Raw genomic sequence first — 25372 nt, forward strand, 5'->3', positions numbered from 1 at the left:
AGAGAATAATGGAAGGGAAGAGAAATCACTTTGATTTTAAAATAAAATATACAAATTTGTTAAATGGAATATGTAGATTTCTATTAATTTACACTGTTTTCAGCATTTCCTGTCAGCTCCTAATAATAGCAAAATGAAATATTTTGAGTTCAAATATATATATATATTTCTACTACTAAATCTCTTGCTCAAACTTAGATATTAGAAGCACCAGAATAAATCATGAGATTACTTTAAATAATTTAACTATATTAAAGCTATCTTTGTGGTTTATTTTTTTGAAAGGAAATATTCTGTGAGACAGTTGAGAATGAAGTAAAGCAGTTAGTAAACACAGACATCAATATCTAATTAAGAGTCTCTGTTTAATCTTACCCTTGAGAAGATATTTTCCAGGGAGCTAGTTAAAGATCTCTTAGCTTTATTTTTCAGAATGTCAAGCTTGAACCTTCCACTGCTTGTTGCATTTTCTGGGATGGTACTATTTGAAATTGTCTATAGAAAGAAAAACAGATAAATTTTAGTTTGGAAACATTCAGGGTTAAATGAGCCTTTAAATACAGGCTTGACTAAGCCATTAAAAACCATAACAATTCTTCTGTAGTTCTATCAAGGAGTAATAATTTAGGTCCCACACTGTGAGCATACAGATTATAAGGACAAGGGGTTACTTTTTAATATTGCAAGTAATAAAAAAACACAGAAGATCTCTCCTTTATGCCTTTCCTTTCTGCTAATATATTCCTGCTGCATTTAACAAAAATTTAAACTTGACACGTCAATTTTTACTGCCATTTTGACTAACAACTATAACCATCCCTCTTCAAGCCACATATTTTATACCCAAATTATGAAGGAAAACATAGAAAAAAAGTTTCAAAGAACAAAGCATCTAGTGAAACTGAATTCTGCTGATGACTCTGTTAAAATCCCATTTTCATTTGTGAGTGGATCATTTCTTTCAGATCAACAAATACTCATAGATACTACAAACTGTATGAGAATCTACAATATGTCCACTATATTAGATTCTCTATTTTATCCTAGTACACTAAAAAGCTACCATGGTTCCTAGTGGTAGAAAATTTCCAAGAAAGAAACTTTATTATTTGTTTGAGAAAGAAATATATTCACATTAAACAGCAACACAAAACAACATGTATCAAATCTGGAAGTGTGAAGACTGGTTGTGGGTCTCAGGAATCAAAAGATTGGTTGTGGGTCTCAGTGGTCAGGAATAAAAAGATAGGCAAGATTCAGACAGGCAGAAAAAAAGGGGATGAAGATGGTCCTGGCACTGGGGATGACAGCAAAATCCTAAAGACCAATGCCCATGGGGCAGTGAGACAGTGCAGGTGTTTGGTTAAAACAAAAGAAAGTAGTGGAAGGTTAACTTGGAAAAGTGAGGCTGGATATGAAACCTTGAATGGGAGGAATCACGGATCAGATTTTATAAGCAGAGGGGCATCACAAAGTAATGTCTGGGGGAAAGATTTATTGGAAAGGAATATTCAAAAATCATGGGAAGGACAGGGAAATCAGAGAATGAAAGACCAGACAAGAAAATTCAGCACAGTCATTAGAATTGGCTCCATGGGGTTAAGAAGTTACTGATTAAAAAAATATATATATGATCCCCCTCAAGAAAGGAAGGAAAGCCATGGATATGGATGTGAGCTGGACTGGGCTGGGGTGTATATAAATGATTAGGAAGGCATTCTTGTCAGGCTTTCAGGCAAAGAACATGACTAAAATAGAGAAATTGTAATGGTGCTTAGCACGATGCTTGACACCGTAGATGCTCAGTAAATACCAGGTAAATAAATGGAAAGAAGAAAGGAAGGGTGGGGGGGAAGAGAGAAAGTGAGGGAGAACTTACTAAAATCCCAAGACTTTATGTTTCTTGACCTTCCTATATCACTGGGCATGGCTGATCTTCTAACTTGAAATTTTCTCCTACCTTGGTCACCCACCATGGCAAATTTCATTCATTCTCTTTCTGTCTTTTTCACTGGCACCATTTTAATTCCCTCATTGCCTGACATGCAGGTGTCCCTCAGTACCTCCCCCTTCGATTTCAAGTCTATGCCAGAGCCCAATGTCTTCCATATTTACACCATGAACTCAAATTCCTCTGTGGGCACCAAATCGATTTTTCTAATTAAATCTCAAACACATTTCTAAAATTGAACTCTTATTTCTTATTTCCATCCCTTTCCCCACTCTTGTTTTCTTTCTACATGTCCTAGACTAGTTTCATACAGTTCCCCAAAATCTGCAACTGTGTGGCCTCTACTAGCAATCCCCTTTCCCTTCCTTGACACATGTTCCCAGTCACCAAGTCCTAATGATCACGCCTCCTAAATGGTTCTTGCCTCATTCCCTTTCCCATATCTCCAGTAGTGCTCTAGCTCAGCTTCTCTCCAAGACAAAATAAATTCTTTTTTTTAAGTTCACTTATTTATTTTGAGAAAGAGAGAGAGAGAGATAGAGACCATGTGCAAAAGTGGGAGAGGGGCAGAGAGAAGGAGAGACAGACTCCCAAGCAGGCTCCGCATCATCCACGAAGAGCCTGATGCAGGGCTCGAACTCACAAACTACGAGCTCATGACCCAAGCTGAGATCAAGAGTTGGACACTTAATCGACTGTGCCACGCAGGCACCCCCAAAATAAATTCTTAAAGACAGAATCACTCAATCTATTTTTGTATACGTGTTATCCCTCTCTGGTACATACTTATATCATTGTCCCAATCCTGCCGTATATCTCCATATTTTACTTTATTTGATTACATGTCAGTTTCTCCTCCTCAACAGTTAGATGACAGAAAAGAGCTGTCATTATTCAACCCCATTGCCTAGTACCTAGTACGCAACTTGATAACAGTTTGTGCAATAACTAAATGAGTTACTTCTCGCATATTCTATTATCAAATTCTCCGGATTTGAGAATGTGACTTCAGTCCTAACACTGTCAACCTCCTCACCCATCAACCTGTCCCACAAATCAACCATCACTATAACAGCAGAATTATCTCTTTAAATTACAAACCTGATCTCACACTCTTACTTGAAACCTTTCAATGACAAAGTCAGACTGAGCACTTAAGGCTCTTCATCATCTCACTGCTGCCTATCCTTCTAGCCATTATTTCCCCATCAATCCCCAGGTACATCCTAAAAATCCATTAAGTATGTTGAAGGCCTGCATGAAGTATGTCGTGCTCACAGCTACTGCAAAACTTTGTGCTCAATGTCCCTTCCTTTAAAAACACTCCCTCGAATTTTTCAATGAACAAACCATCTCCCCTAAAACTTCAGCCTCCCCCAAATTTCTTCTTCTTGAATTATTTAATTCTTCCCTCTTTCCTTACTCTCCATTCTGGCTCTAAAGCAAAAACATAGCTATTTTTGAGCTCGCTGCACTTCTTTTAAAAAGCCACTTTGTTACCTCTATTCTATGTGTCCATTTATCTGTCTGCATTCCCCTTTCCAATATTTGAGCTCTTTCCTGGAAGATTCATTCATCTCTTTTTTGTTCACCATTATCACACAGCTTAGCTCATAGAAGGTTCTCTCGAAGAGACTATTCAATGCATACAATTCAGGAATCACTAATAAAGTGATATGTGATTTGTTCTGAATAGAGTGAAATACAGACTAATCTGAATTAGTGTTACTAAGTAAATATGTCATCGTCTCCCTACATGCTGTTGTTGGTGTCTTGCTTTATTTACATGCAGCTGGAAACACATTCTCCACCACATGCACAAAAATACCATATCTTCCTTTGCAGCTAAAAGGGATGTTTCCAAAATACTACTGCTTCTTTGGGTGTTTGCTATTTACCCTTCAAGCCTGTGTAAACTTTTAACAAAATAAAATGTTCATATGAATTTGAAATAAAATGGGTTAATATAACTAAAACTGCATGTTCATTCTAAATCATGAACACTTACTATTACTGTTTTTATAACAATAATCCTTTTTTTCACATTTTAAAACTCATCGTTATTTTATCTCAATGTTAAAACCTCCCATAAATAGCTGAAAAATGAATCTGATAGGACTTTAGCCCTAACGATGAGAACACAAAGAAAAGAAACTCCTTTCACGTCTTCTGTGATATTTTGAGTAAATACATAAACAAAACAAAGGTAGGTCCAGGAAAAGAAAACATCTCACCGATGGGCCTTCTCCAATGTGAATGTGTGTCCTCTGCTTGGCCTCACACAGCTGCCTCAAATGTAAAATCACAAGTTCATTCTCTTCCTGGTCGCTGACTGGCTTCATTTTCTGTCCAACAGACAAACCAAGAGCACATGATGGCAACACAGCTTCTCTCATCTTATTGTATTCCCTCTTGGTTTTATGTGTCTGGCAGACAGACATAAATAACGCTAAGTGTTTCACTGCCCTTAGAAGCAAAAGTAACAGGGGCATTCTCATTACTATCATACACAGTTCAAGAGAATATATATCTTTAACTTCAGAGAGAGAAGTGAAAAAAAAAACACTTATAAAAACAGGATCCAATTCTCATTTCTTAAATCTTATTTGTGAGAACTATAAATTATGTTACCTGGACGCGCTCAAAGATGTCTGCTTGCTCATTATCTGTCAGTGAAGAGAGATGCCTCTGTATTACCAGCTTGGCTCGTGGAGGGTAGAGACCTATGGAAAATGATGGAGATAAGTATTAAACACAGTAGCTGATGTATATATACATCAAAATGTATATATAATGCATTACAGACTTTCCCTTTAGCAGGCTCTGAAGCTAAATGTTCTCAAGGAGATGTGTTCCCACCCATAATAAACCTTGGAAACCTACCATGAAATGATTAAAACTAGATGGAAACCTTACCTAAATCAACAGACCCCTGTCGGTATCCTGAAGTCAGAATTATTTTTTTTAACTTTTTTAATGTTTATTTATTATTTTTGAGAGAGACAGACAGAACACAAGTGAGGGAGGGGCAGAGAGAGAGGGAGACACAGAATCTGAAGCTTCCAGCTGCCAGCACAGAGCCTGATGCGGGGCTCGAGCGGACAAATCATGAGATCATGACCTGAGCCAAAGTCAGACGTTTAACCAGCTGAGCCACCCAGGCACCCTCTGGAGTCAGAATTATTAACAAGAAGTTTCTAAATGATACCAAATCAACAGCATAACCAGGTACCGTTTAGTATACTAACAAACTTTGACACCACAGAAACTCGTGGGTGAACACTAGCCTTGGCCAAAATCTCTAAGCTTAAACATGACCAAAAAAAAAAATTGTTTTTGAGAGAGAGAGAGAGAGCAGAGGGTCAGAAGGATGGGGAGAGAGAGAATCTTAAGAAGGCTCCATGCCCAGAGCAGAGCCTGGCACAGGGCTAGATCTCATGGAGGTGAAATCACGACCCGAGCCGAAATCAAGAGCAGGACGCTTAACCCACTGAGCCACCCAAGTAACCCAACGTAACATAATATTAATTTAATATTAATAATATTAAAAGGCAGAGCTCCAGCACAAACAGAATCTCTCCTCATCATGCAGGTCTTGTTTCACAGAACAAAATTTCAAGAATAACAATAGTATTTAGTGACATTTTTAGTGTTATTATTTTACCAAGAAATTGTTTACCTCTGTATATCATGTTATTTTTATATCTACCATACTCTTACACATAATTTATATCAAGTCCTTAGACAAAACATTTTTCCATGAAAACATTTTTGGTTTTATAAAATTTTTTTAAAGAGAAAAGAGTTATTTTCCTCTGAGTAAGATAACACTGTTTGTATTTGCTTTATATTTTATTACCCAAGTAGTATAAATTCCACATTTTTAAAATACTAGAACATTATAGATAGTGATAAATTTGCCTTTGATAGATACTAGAATCAGTGAGCAAAGGCATAAGAGATTTGTACAGATTCAAAGTATCTTCCCTAAAATATTTGTTGGCTCCAGGGTGAAGAATAGTACTTTTATGGTGGAAAATTGCTGAGAGCACCTTGAGCAGGTGATAAGGCCAGCATGACCAGTAATAAACTCCTCAACATCATGAGTCTCATGACAGGATGCACTGAGAAGGAGGCTGTACCATTTCTACAGTGCTCTTGCTAGGGAGGAGTGCCCTCGTTACAAAATTGAGAAGACATCAAACAGGCTGAACCAAGGGACAACCAGCAAAGTAATGGAGTGATGCTTTTTGGGAATGTCAAGGTCACAGAAGACAAGGAGACTGAGGAGGAGGGTGAAGTCACCACTACATATAAGGTAGAATCCTGACTGGGATCCTGGAATGAAAAGGACATGAATGAAAACACTGGTGAAGGATCAAATGAAATGTTTAGTTTGGATAATAATATTGTACCAATGTTAATTTCCTATGCTAAACATTGCACTGGGCTATAGAAGATGTTAACAATTGGAAAGGATAGGGATGAACATTTGGAAACTCTCTGCAACTGTCCTATTAATCTAAAAGTACACCAAATTAAAAGTTCTTTAAAAAAGAAATATAGGAAAAATGAACTATTGAAACCTCATCAAAATAAAAAGCTTCTGCACACCAAAGGAAACAATCAGCAAAACTAAAAGGCAACCAACCGATGGAATGGGAGAAAGATATTTGCAAATGACATACCAGATAAAGAGCTAATATCCAAAATCTATAGAGAACTTATCAAACTCAAAACCCAAAAAAACAAATAATCCAGTGAAGAAATGGGCAAAAGACATGAATAGGCACTTCCTCAAAGAAGACATCCAGATGGCCAACCAACACATGAAAAAATGCTCAGCATCACTCATCAAGGAAATACAAATCAAAACCACAATGAGATACCACCTTACGCCTGTCAGAATGGCTAACATTAACAACTCAGGCAACAACAGATGTTGGCGAGGATGCAAAGAGGATCTCTTTTGCACTGCTGGTGGGAATGCAAACTGGTGTAGCCATTCTGGAAAACAGTATGGACGTTCCTCAAAAAATTAAAAATAGAACTACCCTACGATCCAGCAATTGCATTACTAGGTATTTATCCAAGGGATACAGGTATGCTGTTTCGAAGGGGCACATGCATCCCAATGTTTTAGCAGCACTGTCAACAATAGCCAATGTATGGCAAGAGCTCAAATGTTCATCAATGGATGAATGGATGAATGGATAAAGAAGATGTGGTCTGTATACATACATATATATATATATATATATATATATATATATATATGCACAAACACAATGGAGTATTATTTGACAATCAAAAAGAATGAAATCTTGCCATTTGCAACTATGTGGATGGAACTAGAGGGTATTATGCTAAGCGAAATTAGTCAGAGAAAGACAAATGTCATATGACTTCACTCATGAGGACTTTAAGAGACAAAACAGATGAACATAAGGGAAGAGAAGCAAAAATAACATAAAAACAGGGAGGGAGACAAAATATAAGAGACTCTTAAACATGGAGAACAAACACAGGGTTACTGGAGGGGTTGTGGGAGGAGGGATGGGCTAAATGGGTAAGGGGCACCAAGGAATCTAGTCCTGAAATCATTGTTGCACTATATGCTAACTAACTTGGATATAAATTTAAAAAATAAATTAAAAAAAAGAAATATAGGATATTATGTATTTTTCCAGATAAAGCAAAGTGTATGTGTTATTCAGCAAATTATATTTTCACTCAATTATATAATTTTAAAATGTATCCAAAAATTAAAAAAAAAAAAAAAAAGAAAGGTTAGAGTGGGAGAGAGCCAAAGCATAAGAGACTGTTAAAAACTGAGAACAAACTGAGGGTTGATGGGGGGTGGGAGGGAGGGGAGGGTGGGTGATGGGTATTGAGGAGGGCACCTTTTGGGATGAGCACTGGGTGTTGTATGGAAACCAATTTGACAATAAATTTCATATATTAAAAATAAATAAATAAATAAAGCACACACCTGCATAATGCAGGTAAGTATTGAATTCAAAATAAATAAATAAAATAAAATAAAATAAAATAAAATAAAATAAAATGTATCCAAGTTGATATACAGTTGAAATTCATTCCTATTAATTCATTGTATGAACATATTTCAGTTATGCTATTGATACACATTTGGGTTGTTTACAATTTCCCCTTATTTAAAAACAATACAACCTTGAAAATGTCACCTTCTGAACTCATGTAAGAGTTTCTCTTATCAAGACAAGGAACTGGTGGGCAATTTTAGGTTAATACATTTCTATCAACTGTCCCCCAAAATGGCTACACCAATTTGCACGACATTCAGCATCACATAAACGTATCAATATCCCCACAATTTCACCAACAGTTAATCTGATGAGTATCTTACTGTTTTTTCCATTTTCATGTGTCTGACATCTAATAAGGCTGAGAATCTTCTCATTTTTATTATTGGACCTTTTAATTTCCTTTTTATACAAGTGTTTTTTAATATGAATTGTGTCATTGCCTACTGGTGGTTTTATCTTTCTCTTTCACACAGTAAGTGTTCTTATAAATTCTGATTACCAATCTGCTATCTCCTTACCTCTTGTTTATTATTCTTTTTTTTTTAATGTTTATTTATTTTTGGGAGAGACAGAGACAGAATGCGAGTGGATTAGGGGCAGAGAGAGAGGGAGACACAAAAACCAAAGCAGGCTCCAGGCTCCGAGCTGTCAGCATACAGCCCGACACGGGGCTTGAACTCACAAGCTGTGAGATCATGACCTGAGCCGAAGTCAGACTTTCAACAGACTGAGCCATCCAGGAGCCCCCTCTTATTTATTATTTAGCTTTCAAATAAGTAGTTGATATGTAAAAATGTAAATCCTTATGAGGTCAAATCTATCAATGTTTTCTTTTAACAGTTACTGCATTTTTGTATCTTAATACAGGCTTTCTTGTTTAAGGACACAAGAATATTCTTATTTTATTTTAATGATTTTAATATTTTGTTTACATTGAGGAGTTTGATCCATCTAGAATGTATTTTGAGTAGGATAAGTGGAAGGAATATTTCTCTCTTTGGATAGCAAAATGATCCAACACTTCTTCCTGAGCAATTCAGCCTTTCCTCCAGAAATTTATAATGTTCTCTTTACTATACACCAAAGAATACTCCATTTTTGTAACGGTACAAATGTGAAAATAATGTGCATTTGGTATACTATACATTTTAAAATCTGAATATTACATTTAAATAGTCCTTGATCACACAGCTGAATGGATAGTCAATCAACACTGATGTTCATCATCAATTTTGCCATGTGCCTATAATCTTGCTGTCTACTGAGCAGAAATCACAATTTGCATTTACAATGACTAGACCATTCTCTGCCGGGCTCTGGAGCTTGCGTTCTCCCCATCTATCATAATACCTCTCATGCCAAACTGCATTCACTGACTCACATGCCTGTCTTCCACTCTAGATTGTAAGCTCCTGAAGGCGCAGGCCGCATCTCAGTCATTTCTGTATCCCCGGTGCCTAGCACATTGCCTGGCACATAGCAGATGCTTAACAAGGGTTTCCTGACTTGCATTTCTTCTCTTGTGAAGTTGTTTTCAACCGTTTTTTTTTTTTTGTTAGTAAGAGATACTGAGGAGAAAGGGGATGTGAGTCACAGAGTCACCTCTCCCTCATTTCCCCTCCTCCTTCCTGAGTACACTTTTTTTTAAAAACCTGCTTTATGATATCACATTATCCATGTCATCTTCAAATGTCCCTCAAAAACCATGCAAGGTTCATTCCAGTTCTATACTTTTACGGAAAAGAACATATCAAGTGAGAGGGGAATAAAAAGAGACTTCTATAAACAGTCGACATTCTGGGATGCCTTTGCCTCTCTTCCCTCATTCGACAAATATTTGGGCAGTTCCCACTAAGTCCACAGCAGTCTTAAGAATTGTGAGAAATCCAACTCCCTTCCTCGAGTCTGCCTTCAGAAAAAAAATAAAAAATTAAAAAGAGAACGAAAGAAGGGGTGGGGGGAAATGCCAGGCGCCTAGGAGAGAGACTGCTCACACAAATCTGACTGGACATGAGAAAGGACTCTTTGGGCCCCGATTTCACTTGGAAACAAAGAACGATTCAATGACAGGAGTGACTTTCTCACTTTCCCAAATGCCAGAGCAAATCTGCTTTTGCCCCGGGGCCAAGTTATACTGTACCTTCAACCCTCTCACAGAGCTTATGCAGAGAGTGCATGGGGCAGGCCTCGCACAGCTTGATCTGGGTCTTGGCACTCTGCAGGGCAGCTGCTGTGCTGAAAGCCTGCTTCAGAGTCAGCATTACCTCATCCACCTACAGGAAGAAACAGAACTCAGGTCTCTAAAAGTTTGCTTTCACGGTCACACATTGAAAGTCCAACGGCAATGTGAGACGTTGTGGATGGTTGAGTAAATAATAAATGAGGGAATTTGATGACTACAGAGCTAGTAGAGAGAAAATATCAAGTGTAACCTTAGACCTTCAATTATCCTATCATTGAAGCTGGATAAAGTGAGGCCATGTGAAGGTCTAGCACACTAATGACTTGAATGCTATTTTTGAATTCCACTGAGGGCTCCACCGTCACTGACAGTCAATCAGATCTTTCTTTAATTAAGTAGTATAACAGACTCCTTGGGAAGTTTTGTCTGAAATCCATAGGGAGCAACAAAAGAGGTTAAATGTTCACTTCTGGTAATAGGTATCCTATTTACTTCATCCTTCTGGATCATTTTTAGTGTCAAAACAAATAAAACATGGGTTTAAGCCAAGTTCTGGGGGAAAACAAGTTCCATTTAAATCAGGTCAAGGGAAGTCTGTGAAGCTTGCTCTGTGTCTGCTAATTTATTATCATTTCACTTCTGATTTACGACACTAAGAAGTTCTGACATCATGTTAGCGAACAGCTGGGTCTCACCACCAGGTCAGCAGTTTGAAAACCTCGAGCCAGTTTCCCCCCAGCCTTTCCAATGACTCAGTCAAGAAGTGTAAGTCTAGCATTCTAGCCTAGTGGTTGCTTCTTTGGGGTCATCCTCAACCACTGCTACACTGACCTCAGGCTCCGTCTCCCCTGCTGATGTAATCATCAATGTGAGTTGTGGTTTCCCCATATACTGTACACTGATCAAAGTCTAAAACCTCCATATGAAGCTGCGAGGTACCAAGGTCCTCAGCAGAGGCAGCTTGGCTATTAAAAACCCAAGTCTCTTTTTCCCCTCCCCCTTCAGCCTGGCTTAAGAAGAAGCTATTATAGAAAGGATTTAATTGGGGCGCCTGGGTGGTTCAGTCGGTTAGGTGGCCGACTTCAGCTCAGGTCATGATCTTGCAGTCCGTGAGTTCTAGCCCCGCGTCAGGCTCTGTGCTGACAGCTCAGAGCCTGGAGCCTGCTTCATATTCTGTGTCTCCCTCTCTCTGACCCTCCCCTGTTCATGCTCTGTCTCTCCCTGTCTCAAAAATAAATAAACGTTAAAAAAAAAAAAAAAAAGGATTTAATCTACTTCTGCATTTGAGTGTATGAAGAACCTGCAATGAAATAACTTTATTCCTCTAATATTACTAAAAGGAGAGATCCAAACACTGAGCAACCAGTCGTTATTAAGTTGACTATGTTACCAATTTTTTAAAGGCTTGTGAATAATTTCACATTGTTCCATAAATAATGAATTATTCATAACGTCTGCTCTCTTACACCATAACTAAAAAATAAAAATTTCTCACTCTTGAAAACAAAAGCACCACATGTTTAATGCCTTTGCAGTTTTATTTCATTTGCCTTGTTGTGTATTCAAAAGCAATTTCAATGACTTGAGAACATGTTTGTTTTTATTTTCTTGTTTCTCATTTATTAAAGGCACCAAAAGGATGAATCCTCTGCTTAGCTTTCATGTGGAATTATTGTGTGTAATTATTAATACTGCTTTGTAAAGGGCCTCCAATGGAAATACTGAACTTTCACGTTTTCTTCTTTATTTCTAGATGAAACAAAAGCCCATTTCAATAGTATCTAATATGTGGCTACCAATTTCTTCCAGCCACAAATATTACTAAAAACTTTATCGGACTTCTAAAATTTTAAATGTTTTGCTTTTTTAGATCCATCATTTTTTTAGATGGCCTATAAATTCTATCATGGGATCAGAGCATCTAAAAGTTCAAACAAGTGCAGTATGAATAACTTGTTTCAGTCTAGATATAACAACAAAAATATCATAGGTCATGTTAAGAGGTTAAAAGTAAAGGACTTAACAAGGATAAATCCATAATGCCCATAAACATTTATGCACCAAACTTAGGTATTTCATAGCATTTAAGAATGTAAATGTAAGAATCACAGAATGTGTAAGGACTTCACAGGATTACCTAGTTCAATTCTCTGGAAAATGTAAACTATTAAACTCCATACAAATTCTGGGTCTTGGGAGCATGAGCCTTTTTTTTCCCCCATACTTTTCCTGGATACTGTTGTCTGCATCTGTGGGGTTTTACTTTTCCTTGGTCTATAGGTAGCAACTTCCATTTTTTTCCAGGCCTATTAGACTAATTTTGGAGACTGCAAAAGTGGTGTTTTCCATCAATCTCATGGTTTTCGTCAAACAAGATGAAGCCACCTGCCTACCGCTAATTTACAAGGGACGAAAGGCATACTGAGCATCTAAACTCGGGGTGAAAAACCCCAGGAGTCATGAGAACCACTACACTGTTTGTCAATTCACAGCAACTGCTACAAAAAAAGAAAAGAAAATGTGAGCTGTGTATTCTTTGTACTCAGAGAAGATAACTCAGTATGTGTGGTTTTGCAATACTTTGTCTTACACAACTGCCAAGCCACATCAATCGTAGCACTGCTTAGACTATAATATTTAATTAACTGTTTTGTTCTATATACCAGCTGCTTGAACTATCCTCATTTAATACAGGAAATCTCATTTAGTTTTTCTTCTAGCTTGGAGTTCTGATGCCCCACATTTCAGTTAAGATGCCACTGATAAAATTAGAATCAACAAGTTTTAAAAGATTCCGGCAAAGCCCTGTTCTAAGGAATAGCAATGCCCAAATGGAGATTTGGACACAGCTTCAGTGTAAGAGGAAGACATTCTCAGCCAGTCTGGGCTGTGGCCTTAGTCACAGAGCTTCCTCAGGTGGCAAATTCAGCACATTCTCAGACTTTCTACTCTTAACTCCCTGTTTCAAACACATGTATGAGGACAAAACAAAAATACTAAAATCTATAAACAAAACCAAACCTGTACAAGAGATTGAGAATAAGGTTTCATGTAGTTTTTCTTTCAGTGCAGGTTACTAGTAATCAGATTAACTGGCACCTAGAAAATGTCTGAAATAAGAGTCACACACTCACTCAGAATACACTGAAAGACCACCTGATACTCTAGTCTAGAAACGTGGGGGGATACAACAAGAATGAGGGTGGTCGTGGCCTTGTATGAGTCACCATCTAGTGGACTAGAAAGTTATGTGAACAAGTAAGAGGGCATTTATAGGAACTGTTAGGGACCTATAAACAATGTGTCGCAAGAGCACTGGCAATAAAGCAACTAAAAGAAGTCAATTCCTTAAAAAAAAAAAAAAAAAAGGCATCCGAAAAAGCTTCACTAGGATGTACACAAATACAAAGCTGAAAAGAAGAAGGGGATTTAAGTGACAGTAAAGCAAGGCCAGGCTGGGGTCACATCCAATGAAGAAGTAAAGAGAATGTGAAAACAGGTAATGAAAGAATGGCACAGTCTCCCTGTTCAGAAGCAGCACAGACCCTGGAGACCCACCAGGTCACCCTCCCTCCTGACAATATAAAAGTGTGAGCCCTGGCTGTGGCTTCTTCTCACACAGCAGACTCCTCACTCTGCGCAGCTAACAGTGACCTCAGAACGTCAGCTGTACTTGTGTGGGCCCCAGCCACTCACTGAACATCTTGATCCCATGTGTCCCAAACCACATGAAAGCAACCTCACACCAATCATCACACCAGCCTCTGCTGTCTGGCCCAGAGACCAGCTCAGGCCATGTGAGAATACGGTCACGAAAGGGAGAGGCAACCCAGTGGGGACCAGAGAAGGAGGAAGGCCCTTTTGCCATGCCAGACAATCTAGAGCTTGTCTTTTAACATGGAGGCATAATCTGGTTCCTGGAAGTTTTGTGAGAAAAAAAAACCTAGAGCATGATGCACAAAGTGGACAGATGACATATTAAGCCAGTGAGCGGCAGGGAGACTAGTTAGGACCCTAGAGTGATGATGGCCTAAGCAAGGAAGAGGAATGCCCAGACTCAGGTAGTAGGCAGAGAGGGAAAGGAGGAGAAATGGATAAGGGACTTTTCTACCTTTACCTGAACAGGATTTGGTGAACAAGGGGATACAGAAGGTGAAGGAGAATGCCTTATGATTTCTAAATTCAGAAGCTGGGTAAATGGAGCTGCTAAAATAAAACACGGAACACAGGACAGGTTTTGGAAAGGCAGAAGAGTAAGGGATCCCCGACATGGTGGAAGACTCAGCCTCAGCAAGGAAGAGGAACCATGGAAGGAGGGAGGGAGGGGTGAGCAGGGAGCAGGATGGCATATTCTCCTGGCCTTATTTTCTACCTAATGCTTACCTGGCTGGCACTTTCCAGTTCTGTGTCACTGTTCTCTTTGGCTTTCTCTTTCTCCTTTCCTGTCCTCATCTGCTCCCATGCCTTCAACTATCATGTATATGATGGCAACTCTCAAATTTCTATCTCCAATCCTGAACTGGACCCATTACACAGTGGTCACCTGGATCTCAACATGGGGAGTTTTTCTGGGCATGGTTAATTATCTAGCATGAGAACAAAATGTAAATGGAACTCTCTTGAGGAATTGTTAGTGATGGGAGTACTCTATTCCCCAGAGAAACAGGTTGAGATCCCAGAGGGCCCCAGGCAGAAAGTGCCTTTGTTGGAGCACCCGGGTGGCTGACGCAGTTGATCGCCAGATTCTTGATACCATATGGACTCAGGTCGTGATCTCGGGGTTGTGATCTCAGGGTCGTGGGATCGAGCCCCACGTGCAGCCAGCACTGAGCAGAGCCTGCTCGGAATTCTCTCTCCCTCTCTCTCTGCTCCTCTTCTGCTCGCGCTCTCTCTCTCTCAAAATAAATAAACAAAACTAAAAAAAAAAAAAAGAAAAAAGAAAGAAAGTGCCTTTGTACCAATTCACTCCCATTTCTTCATTTTTCCTACTCTCAGTGTCTATATGGGAAGTATGGGAGGCCAGAGTTGAGCAGAAATGCTGGCAATGTGCACCAAAGAAATGAGGAGAATGCTGTCTGGCTTGTTGTGTACATCTAAGAGGTGTGTGTTTCCCCAGGAGAAATGCTTGCAGGCAGACTATATACCTAAAGACATATTTTTCTTCAAAGTATGGTGACAGAGCTAATGGTTTGTGTTAAAATGGTTAGGAGAGATCATAAAAGTGGAAGAAAAAGTAAAAAATGTTAGGGGAAAAATATCAAAATATTTTTAGTTGCTCACGTGCATTTCTAAGTTTGCCTTAAATATTTCTTCAGCTCCAGCTGCCCCCATGAAGGGGTAGGTAGAGGGAGTGAGGGGAGGGTGTTGGAAAGAAGAATCAACTTTTAAATTCCAAAGAAAGAAAATAAAGGCTAAAATAAGACCATAAGAAATAAAGTTTTTAAAAAATGAGAACAGTCGCTAATTAAGAAAGAAAGCCAAATCCTTCTCTGCTGATGTAAGCATTACCTCCTCTGAGATGTTATAATAATTCAGAGAATAAGAGATCCGTGGTCTTCCTTTTCGTCTTATCTGAGCAATGGGAAAAAGAACAGCTCTTTTCCTGTTATTAGTGTTTTCCTACCTTGTACAAATACGCCTGGTCACATGACTGGATTTGTTCAACTCCAGAAGGCATCTAGGCTTAAAAATTACCGTGACAGTATGTTTTTGTCTTTCTACTATTGTGCTGCTTCAAACAGCAGAGACCTGTCTCTAGATGCCCTCTTCTTTTCCACTGGTGGCAGCTGCGTGAGGCTTGGGTGCACCCTGGTAGCCGGAGTGGGCAGGAGCTAGCGGACAACGATCAACCACTTACCAAGGATTCACTGGCACACTGGAACACATAACAGATATACTGGCTCAGCCCAGGCTCCGGCGACTCCCGACAGATAAAGCCAAAGTGATCAACATGCTTTATACCCTACAGTTGGGGAAAAAGTACAGCGTTCATTGGAATATGTCCATTTAATCAACACTATGGAAATTAGCATCAGTTCTATGCTTTCACGCTTCCATGAATTACTCCTTCTCAACCCTGGGATAGGGGACATAATGACATAGCAAATTTGTGTGGTGGTCTTTTGACACATAAAATAAAGGGAGAGACCAATTCAGATTGCTTTGTTTCAGACAAACACTCCTGCACGCTGTGACTCTGACCATAGGAAGAAAACTATGATGGCGTGATTCATTGTCTCTTGTAATAAAACTGCTACTCGGTGTTTGCAAGTAATGGAGTTTTCAATTTATGGGTCTTCTTGGAACGAACAGTCTGATAGTTTATCAGAAGCCCTGTTCTCGTCTATATGAAGCTAAGAATCAGAAACACTACAGCTAACAATGCCCTAATTAAATGGCATGCAATTCCCCAAAGTGTGCACTGAAAATACTAGAATACCTGTCTATATGCATAGATATTCAAGGAGCCACAATGGTTAGAAAAATAATATATTAATGAAATTACTGCAGGTATCAATTATCCAAATTAAAAGTCACTGTACTTTCTGAATGCAGGCTAAATAACCTCAGTTATGCTTAATAAAAAAAAATTGTGAATCATCTGTCAATTTCAGCCAGGCTGAATCCATACATAACCAATTAGGAGACAGCACCTTGTTATTTTAATAGCAAGCACAGTACTCTAAAAAGCCAGGTAGACAAAAAATTTAAAGTTGTCGTGAAATCACCTAAATCCCAGTGAAAAGAAAATAGGCTTTGGAGTCAGACAGATTTGTGCTTCATTCTTAGTTCAACCCATCTACAAGATATGAGACATTGTGCTGGGTTTCTAATAATGATCTCTAAGGCTCCGTTTCTCATTATAAAATAGTAGTAGTAATGGTACCTATGCCAGCAATTTTCAAAATTTACAACTAAGAATTATCTATAATAGTCACCAGCACATAACTTTGATAAATGGTAACCTCTATTACATATCTTGTAATATGCTCAGTCTATCCAATGGATATGAATAAGGGAAATCAATTCTGACCAAAGAAAAAAGTCAATAAGGAGGAATGAGGTTACAATTTATGAGGTAAAAGTAAGCTCCATCTGGCACAACTCTTTAGTGATTAAAAAATATCTTTTACTAGCTTAGTACTAAATGGGAAAAATTCATAGCACCTCATTAACTTAGGGAGACTTCAAGCAGTGGCAATGTCTCCAGAAAAGAAAAGCCACTCCCTTCTTTCCTATGCTTGCCAGGGACACAGTCCTATAGATTTTGCACAAAGAAACTGTTTGTAGGTGTGCATGTGTTAAAAAGCAGGTCTGTTGTTGAATGTGGCCACATTGTATCAGTTCAGTTCTGTAGAGAGAAGTAATAAGAGCAGGGCACTCATTAAGGAGCAGAGGTTAACTTGACAATTATTCTCATCAAAGGCCTTTCCACAAATGTTTAATTCTTTTTCTGCACCCGAAGGTTAGAAAACAAAGCTTGCTTTAGAAAAAGAGGGGGAAAAGCAAAAATCATGTTTGGACTGCTAGTTTTATATATTTGGTTTGGTTGGGGTTTTTTCCTTTTTTTTTTTACACCTCTTCCCCCCCCCCCGCCTTTGGATGTTCAATGATCATTGCTAATTTTCTTACTGGGAGGTCTGAGGACTGGACAGGTGAGAGGCATAGCTTTTTAGAATGACTGTTGGTGTTCTGGGGGGCAGAAACTACACTGGTTTGTACATCACTTCTTCCTCTATACTCGCCACAAGGTCCCACATGTAGAAATGCTCATTCAACGTTTATTGAACACTTAACTATTAAGCTATATCTTAACATTTTATTCTGATGCCTTACAGAATGAGACACCACAAAATAAGACACCTGCCCTCACAAAGTTTATGATCTTGCAGGGACTCTCCAGTAGGCAGGTAATTACAAGACTTAATAACGATTTTTTTCAGGGGTGCCTGGGTGGCTCTGCCAGTTGAGCATCTGACCTCTGATTCTGGCCCAGGTCGTGATCTTGCGGATCATGGGTTCAAGCCCTGGATCAGGCCCTGTGCTGACGGTGCAGAGCCCACGTGGGATTCTCTCTCTACCTCTCTTTCTGCCCCTCCCCTGCTCATGCTCTTGCTCTAAATAAATAAATAAACTTTTTTTTGTTTTTTTCAGTTAAAGTGAATATAATCTTTCTACCACATTTTTGGTCCTTTAAGTAGAATTTAGAAAATTACCATTTATCATTCCTATAAAGATGCTGCCTCTCTCTCTCTCTGTTATTAAAGTAGAAAGTTTTTACCTTCATGACATTATTTTATGTCACCATGTAATATAACAAATATTAGAATATTAGAAGCAAAACTGCATTAGCTGAGGCCAAGGTGAATAATTAACAAGATGCACAAAAGCTTGTCATTTTTGAAAGGAAGAATGTCTAACTATCATACCTATGGCAATGCTAACTCTGAAATTTAAAAATAAATAGGAAGTCCCAGGGTGCCTTCCTAGCTCAGTCGGTTTGAGTGTCTGACTCTTGATTTCAGCTCAGATCACGGTCCTAGGGTTGGGTTATGGGATGGAGCCCCACATAGGGCTCTTCACTGAGTGTCTCAGAGAGTCTCTCTTCCTCTGCCCCCCGCCCCTGCTCACACACTCTCTAAAATAAAAATTAAATTAAAATAAAATAAAATAAAATAAAATAAAATAAAATAAAATAAAATAAAATAAAAATAAATGGGTAGTCTTGTGTGTTTGGGTTTTTTTTTTGTTTTGTTTTGTTTTGTTTTTTTGGTAGTCTTGATTTTTCAACATTAAAATACAGAAAAGGACCTTGGCAAGATCTAGGTCCCTAAAGGTGCACCTAAGTCACCCCACTAGGAGAGAAGTTAATCCTTTTCTATTCCAGAGACCTCCACTGAGGCATGCTTGCATTCTTAACCTTCCCATATTTAGGTTTAGATACTCTCTCCACTCCAACATCTTCAAAAACTCTTTCTGTGTTTACAATATATTTAGGAAGCTCTAACTTTCAGACAGACATTGTAAATTATTACTGTGGACACTGGTGTAGGCCTACTATGACTTTGCACACATTTAGCTGTGTCAATAATTTCAAAACATTCAAATACACAGTTTGTGACCTAAAAATAAACAAAGAACAAAAATATACCAAAACGTTGTTTTTCCAACTTTAGCATTTACATTAAAAGAAGTTGAAAGTACTAGTTCTCCTTTTACTACCTACTAGGATATAAAGAGCAAACATGACTCAGTGATACCCACAAGTCCCACTGCCCAAGACTCTGAGGAACACTAACTGTGAAGGTATGTCCAAAAGAACTCTCCACCACAAAAATTCCACCAGAGGAAGGTATCTGATGAAGTGACATTACAAGGAGAAAGTGGTGACAAAAACGAGGGCCAACTATTAATATACTGAGGGACCTGGACAGGATTTTGTTATCAGCAGAGACACAAATACAAGAGCTCTTATTTAAGACAAATCCACTTAAAAAATTAAAATTCCAAAAAAATAGTAAAATTTGAAGGAGTCTAAATCTAGTTATTGGATGGTTAATTTAAAAACAAGATTAAGTGGGGCAACTGGGTGGCTCAGTTGGTTAAGTGCCAGACTTCGGCTCAGGTCATGATCTCACGGTTTGTGGGTTCAAGCCCCACGTCAGGCTCTGTGCTGACAGCTCAGAGCCTGGAGCCTGCTTCAGATTCTGTGTCTCCCTCTCTCTCTGCCCCTCCCCTGCTTGTGCTCTATCTCTCTCTCTCAAAAAATAAACATTAAAAAAAAATTTTTTTTTTTAATAAAAACAAGATTAAGTTGGCTTCATCAAACATAAGATGTACCTTAATACATACCTGAGAACAAGAAGAGATATCTTTAAAATTCTTTTCAAGCACAACTGATTTAGTGTCTGGACTGATAAGGTTAATCTCAAACCGCCCAACCTTAAAAATAAAAACATTCCAGTTAATTTCAACTTGCAAGGACCCAACATCTTACTTTACAATTAAATATCCAAATAGTAATACAGATTCAATTGCTCACATATTCACATGTGCTTCAACACCCAATCCAACCAGTATTTCAACTCCAAATATCGGCTGCCTCACCACATTTCCTCCTTTTGTCCAAAGATCATGAAAATTAAACAGGTCTTAAGTTACGAGATACAAGAAACCTTTCTTTTTTTCATATTAAAAGTGATTGTCTTTTTAAAAACATGCAACCTTTCCTCACTTCACGATTTCTAAAGCACCAATTATTATATTATAATTGATAATCATACTTCCTCCCAAATGGTCAAAAGATAGTATTTGCAATTGGACAAATTAGTTAAAATTTTTGAAAACCAACAACCAGAGAAATTAACGTCAATTCCTGTTGCTAGTTAAAAAAACGAATAAATCCGACAGCCCCAAAAGAGAGTAAGCTCAGTGAGAGTTATCACCCAAGAAAAGACCATGGACACTTTTCATTACATGCCTAGAGTTATCAAAAACAAAAGAGGGCAAAACAAAAGAACCCATGAACCTCTGATAGGTCAGGATTACACACAGGGATTGTTTACCAAGGCACACTGTGGAATTTCCTTGCCTAGGACAGTCACTCATTTTTTTTTTTTTTTTTTTTTTTTTTTTTCAGGAAAAGTCAGATCTTACAAGCTGAGGACTAAAGAACCTTTCCAGGGCTTTGTTTTCACTGAATTTCTTTTAGGTGCAACTTGGCATTTTCTATCTCCTGTACAAATTTGAAAACTACTTTTTAGAATGAAGATGTATCTTTTACATCTATAATACAGTCTGTACCACATTAGTTTAGTAACGGATCCAGTAAGTAGTCAGGCCCATGATGTTTCTTTAACCTTCTTCTTGGGTATAACAGAAGGAATTGGTGTGTTCTCATCTGAAAATACACCTGTGAGTCTCTAGACTTTTCCTTCTCTAAAGAAAACTTTCTCTAACCCCATGCCTATCTCACTTTCCTAGATTCACATCTTTAAATCCGCTGTAAGACTGGCTTTCTGCAGCTGTGTAAGAGACAGCCAACAACTTCCATGTAAGATCAATCTAAGGCAAACGCTGGGGGCACGAAGGAGAATCTACTTCATTGCTTTTTTTTCTCCGTCTCTCTGTGTCCTGTTCCCTCATTGCTTAAAATCCGCATTCCAGGTCTTCCTCGCAGCCCTGTTCTGCTCGCCTTTGCTCTTTTCTCCACCAGCCTAGTCTTCAGGCAGGGAAGAGCGGAGCGAGCGCAGAGCGCGGAACAGGGCGGGGTCGGCCCGGTCAGCGCTGCGCGAGGGAGCCCCGCCCGCATCCTCCCCTCCCCCCAACCCCGCCGGGGCGGCACCTGGAACAGCATCGTCCTATTCTTCTCCGAATCCGAGGGCTGTACGTGACTCGGCGCGCTGGCGTGTCTCCTCCGCGGCTGTGGTTTTTGGCTGTTCTCCTGAACCTTCCTTTGTAAGACGCCAGTGACACTGCTGCACCGAGACCGGAACTCCTGCTGTTCGTCAAAGCCACAATCTTCCAAAATCCGCTCCGGGAAGCCAACTCGAGAGCTGGGCAGCCCAGGCTGGCCGGCCGCGGCTGCGAAGGCAGGCTGGATGCTGGGGAGGCCATCCCCTTCCTCCGCCAGGACTTCTGAGGCTGCGGCCTCGAAGACCACCGGGTCATCGCCCGCCTCCGCGCCGCCACGCTGCTCGCCCTGGCTCTTCAGGCGCTGCTGCTCGTGCAGGCTGAACTTCTCGATGCAGTCGTCGATGAGGCTCGACGGGGCCTTCTTGTGGGTCACGGTCACCTTTCCGCAGTACAAGACCTCGAACTTCTGAGAGTTGTAAAAGGCATCCTCGTTGTCTTTGCTGGCTTTGGCATCCTCTTTCATGGCAGCTTTCGATAACTGCCTTATGCTGCTTATAACGTCAGGAACCTGGAAAAGAATTTAAAATCCACATCTCAGTTGAATATTTATTTAGAGACCATTTGCATTTACCCAGACTTGTTCTTTTCACACAGAATGCATTCCCATTCTAAATGATAACATATAGAAAGGAAGTCAGACCCCACACAAGGTAAAACTTAAATTACACTGTCAGACATAAATGACTTAAAAGTAGGATAGAAATTTAATATCAGTATTATACTTTCCCATTTTAAATGCATTTGTTTCCCAAAAACAAAACAGATTAAATAGGCCACCGCCAGCCTTTAATAAATCATAATACATCCTTTGAGTAGTCTGAAAAGTTACAATGATGGGTCAGTTTTAAAAAATTAAGATTTAAACAAAAGTATACACTAACAGATATCAACCAGGACTGAAAAAATAAATTAAATAAATAAATAAATAAAAGTTATTATAAGTCTCAGCTAAAAGGAACCAATGCTTCAACAATGAGGATAAAATAAACTTTCTGGATAAGGACGTTAAGATCCAGACACTTCTCATCTGCATATTAAAAGCATAGTAAGATACCATTACATACCCATTAGAATGGCTAACAACAAAAAGATGAAGGACCCGCTGGGGTGTGGAGCTCTCATACATTGTATGCAGAAATGTAAAATGGCAAAACCACATTAGAAAATCTTTGGGGAGTTTCTCCGGAGTTAAGTGTAGATCTATCTCATGACCCAGTAATTCCACTCCTAGAAACTGAGCTAAGAGTCCTGAAAACGTATGTCCACAACAAAAGCTAGTCCACAAATACTCATAGAAGCCTTACTCACAATACCCAAAATAACCAACCCAAATGTTCATCAACAAGTGAACACTCACTAAGCATCAGGGAAATGCAAATCAAAACCACAATGAGATATATCATCTCACCAAATGGTTATCATTGAAAAACACAAGAGAGAAGTACCGGCAAGAATCTGGAGAAAAGGGAATCCCCATGTTGTGTCAGTGGGAACGTAAACTGGTGCAGGTAGTATGGAAAACAGTATGGAGTTTCCTCAAGGTACTAACCATGGAACTTTTATATGATCTACCAATTTCACTTCTGGGTATATATCTAAAGGAAACAAAAATCACTATATCAAAAAAGATACCTGCACCCCCATTATTAACAATAGCCAAGACATGGAAACAACCTCAGTGTCTGTCCATAATTAATAGATTTAAAAAAAATACAGATATAAATATAAATGCATGGCGGAATATTATCAAGCCATAAAAAAGGAAATCTGCCATTTGTAGCAACACGAATGGACCTCAAGAGCATAATGCTTATTGAAATAAGTCAGAGAGAGAAAGACAAATACTACATGATCTTAATTATATGTGGAATTTTTAAAAACTGAACTCACAAAGAAAACAGATTGGTGGCTGTCAGAGGCAAAGGAGGTAAGGGGTGGAGGTTTGCTAGGAATGGGTGAAGGTGGTTAAAAGGTACAAACTTATAGTTATAAATAAGTTCTGGGATGTCATATATAACATAGTGACCATAGTTAATAATACTACATTATATATTTGAAAGTCGCTGCAGAAGTAGATCTTAAAAGCTCTCATCACAAGAAAAAACCTGTAACTATGTGGTGAATGATGTTAAAATGATTTTGGCAATCATTTTCCAATATATACATGTATCAAATCCTTATACACCTTGAGCTAATACAACCTTGTATGTCAATTATGTCTCAATAAAACTGAAGAAAAAAAAAGCAAGCAGCTAAAATGTGGTACATTCATACAACAGAATACAAATCTTCATCTCTCACTTGGTTTACTGCACACATCTTTTAACTGGTGTCCCTTGCCCCCTTCAACCTACTCTCAAAAGCCAAAAGATCCTTTTTAAACTGAAGTAGAATCCTTTTTAAACTTACTTCACATTACTCACCTGCAAATCCTCCAAGCTGCCCATTTCGTTAAAAGACAAGATCCTAACAGTGCCCTAAGGCCCCCTCGCCATTTGCATGTGATAAATGTATAGATTAAATATGCCCTGTGGCCACATGTCCTCCATATGACCTTTAGTCAACCTAGATTTTCATCTTGTCATCCTAACCCCATTTCCTAGGACCTTACTCCTAAACTCCATCGCACTCTGCAGCAGCCATACTGGCCTCCTCAGAGCCATTCCTGGGACATGCCCGCCACATTCCTCCCTCAAGGGCTCTGAGCTCCATGCTCCTCCCCTAGTTAACTGCATGGCTCACTCTCTCACCTCATTAAATCCATGCTAATACCACCTTGTGAGGCAGCACCCACCCCCACACCAAAACACACGCACATGCACACGCACGCACTTGCACGCATACTGACATAGCCAGCATTCCCTGGATTTTTCCCCACTTCATTACTCTCTCTATATAGCACTTATCTCTTTTAACATTCTGTATAATTTATCTGCCAGAAATGTAGGCCCTACGAGGGCAGTGATTTCTGTCCTTTGTGTGTGTTTTTTTTCTTTCATGTTTTCCTTGTATCCCAGAACCTAGAATGATTCCTGGTACAAAGTACATACTTATGTTGGCCAACGGAAAAAAAAAAAAAAAAAAAAAAAAAACAAGAACTTTCTGGATAATTTTTACCTTTGGGAAAGAAGATAATTTTATATTCAGGGCTGCTTCACATTTAGACATACGTGATAGATCTTCAAATCTTCTAGCACCAATTCTAAAACCGGAACTTCACATAATTATTTGGGATATACTGCCGGAACACTCACAGGTTAAAATCATAAGAATTTTGGGGCTCCTGGGTGGCTCAGTCAGGCAACCGACTTTGGCTCAGGTCATGATCTCGTGGTTTGTGAGTTCGAGCCCCACGTTGGGCTCTGTGCTGACAGCTCAGAGCCTGGAGCCTGCTTCAGATTCTGTGTCTCATACTCTCTCTGCCCCTCCCCTACTTGTGCTCTGTCTCTCTCTGTCTCTCAAAAATAAATAAATGTAAAAAAAAATTTTTTTTTAAATCATAAGAATTTCAGCTTGCTGGTCAAGTACTTCCTTTGAAAGAATAAAGTCCAAATGCTATAGTTTCAGTGATTACCCTGAACACTTGACGTATCTTGGGAAAGAAGTCAGGTGTTTTGTACTAACACATGACCAGCAACCTTAGGCCCCTGTCCTTTTCTTTTTGCCTTAGTATCTGACAAGGGCCAAAGCTAAGGAGAGTGAGCTAGACATTCAACCCTACGAAATGCAAAATGTTTCTAGCGGCTATTAGGCCAA

At 39.0% G+C, this 25372-nt stretch overlaps 1 protein-coding gene across 3 annotated transcripts in view; it reads right to left on the reverse strand.

Moving 5' to 3' along the window:
• TBC1D4 (TBC1 domain family member 4) overlaps window positions 1–25372 on the reverse strand; it is a 184605-nt gene that overhangs the window by 44450 nt on the left and 114783 nt on the right. For all 3 annotated transcript variants that reach the window (XM_042978304.1, XM_042978296.1, XM_042978318.1), the window contains exons 2-8: window positions 21546–22124; window positions 20054–20143; window positions 16059–16163; window positions 10160–10292; window positions 4583–4674; window positions 4186–4296; window positions 376–495 (exon numbers count right to left, since the gene is read on the reverse strand). In XM_042978304.1, coding sequence (XP_042834238.1) covers window positions 376–495; window positions 4186–4296; window positions 4583–4674; window positions 10160–10292; window positions 16059–16163; window positions 20054–20143; window positions 21546–22124 — 1230 coding nt within the window. The remainder of the gene's footprint in view (window positions 1–375; window positions 496–4185; window positions 4297–4582; window positions 4675–10159; window positions 10293–16058; window positions 16164–20053; window positions 20144–21545; window positions 22125–25372) is intronic.

The sequence above is a fragment of the Panthera tigris genome, chromosome A1 (genome assembly GCF_018350195.1).
Source record: "Panthera tigris isolate Pti1 chromosome A1, P.tigris_Pti1_mat1.1, whole genome shotgun sequence".
NCBI classification, from domain to species: Eukaryota; Metazoa; Chordata; class Mammalia; order Carnivora; family Felidae; genus Panthera; species Panthera tigris.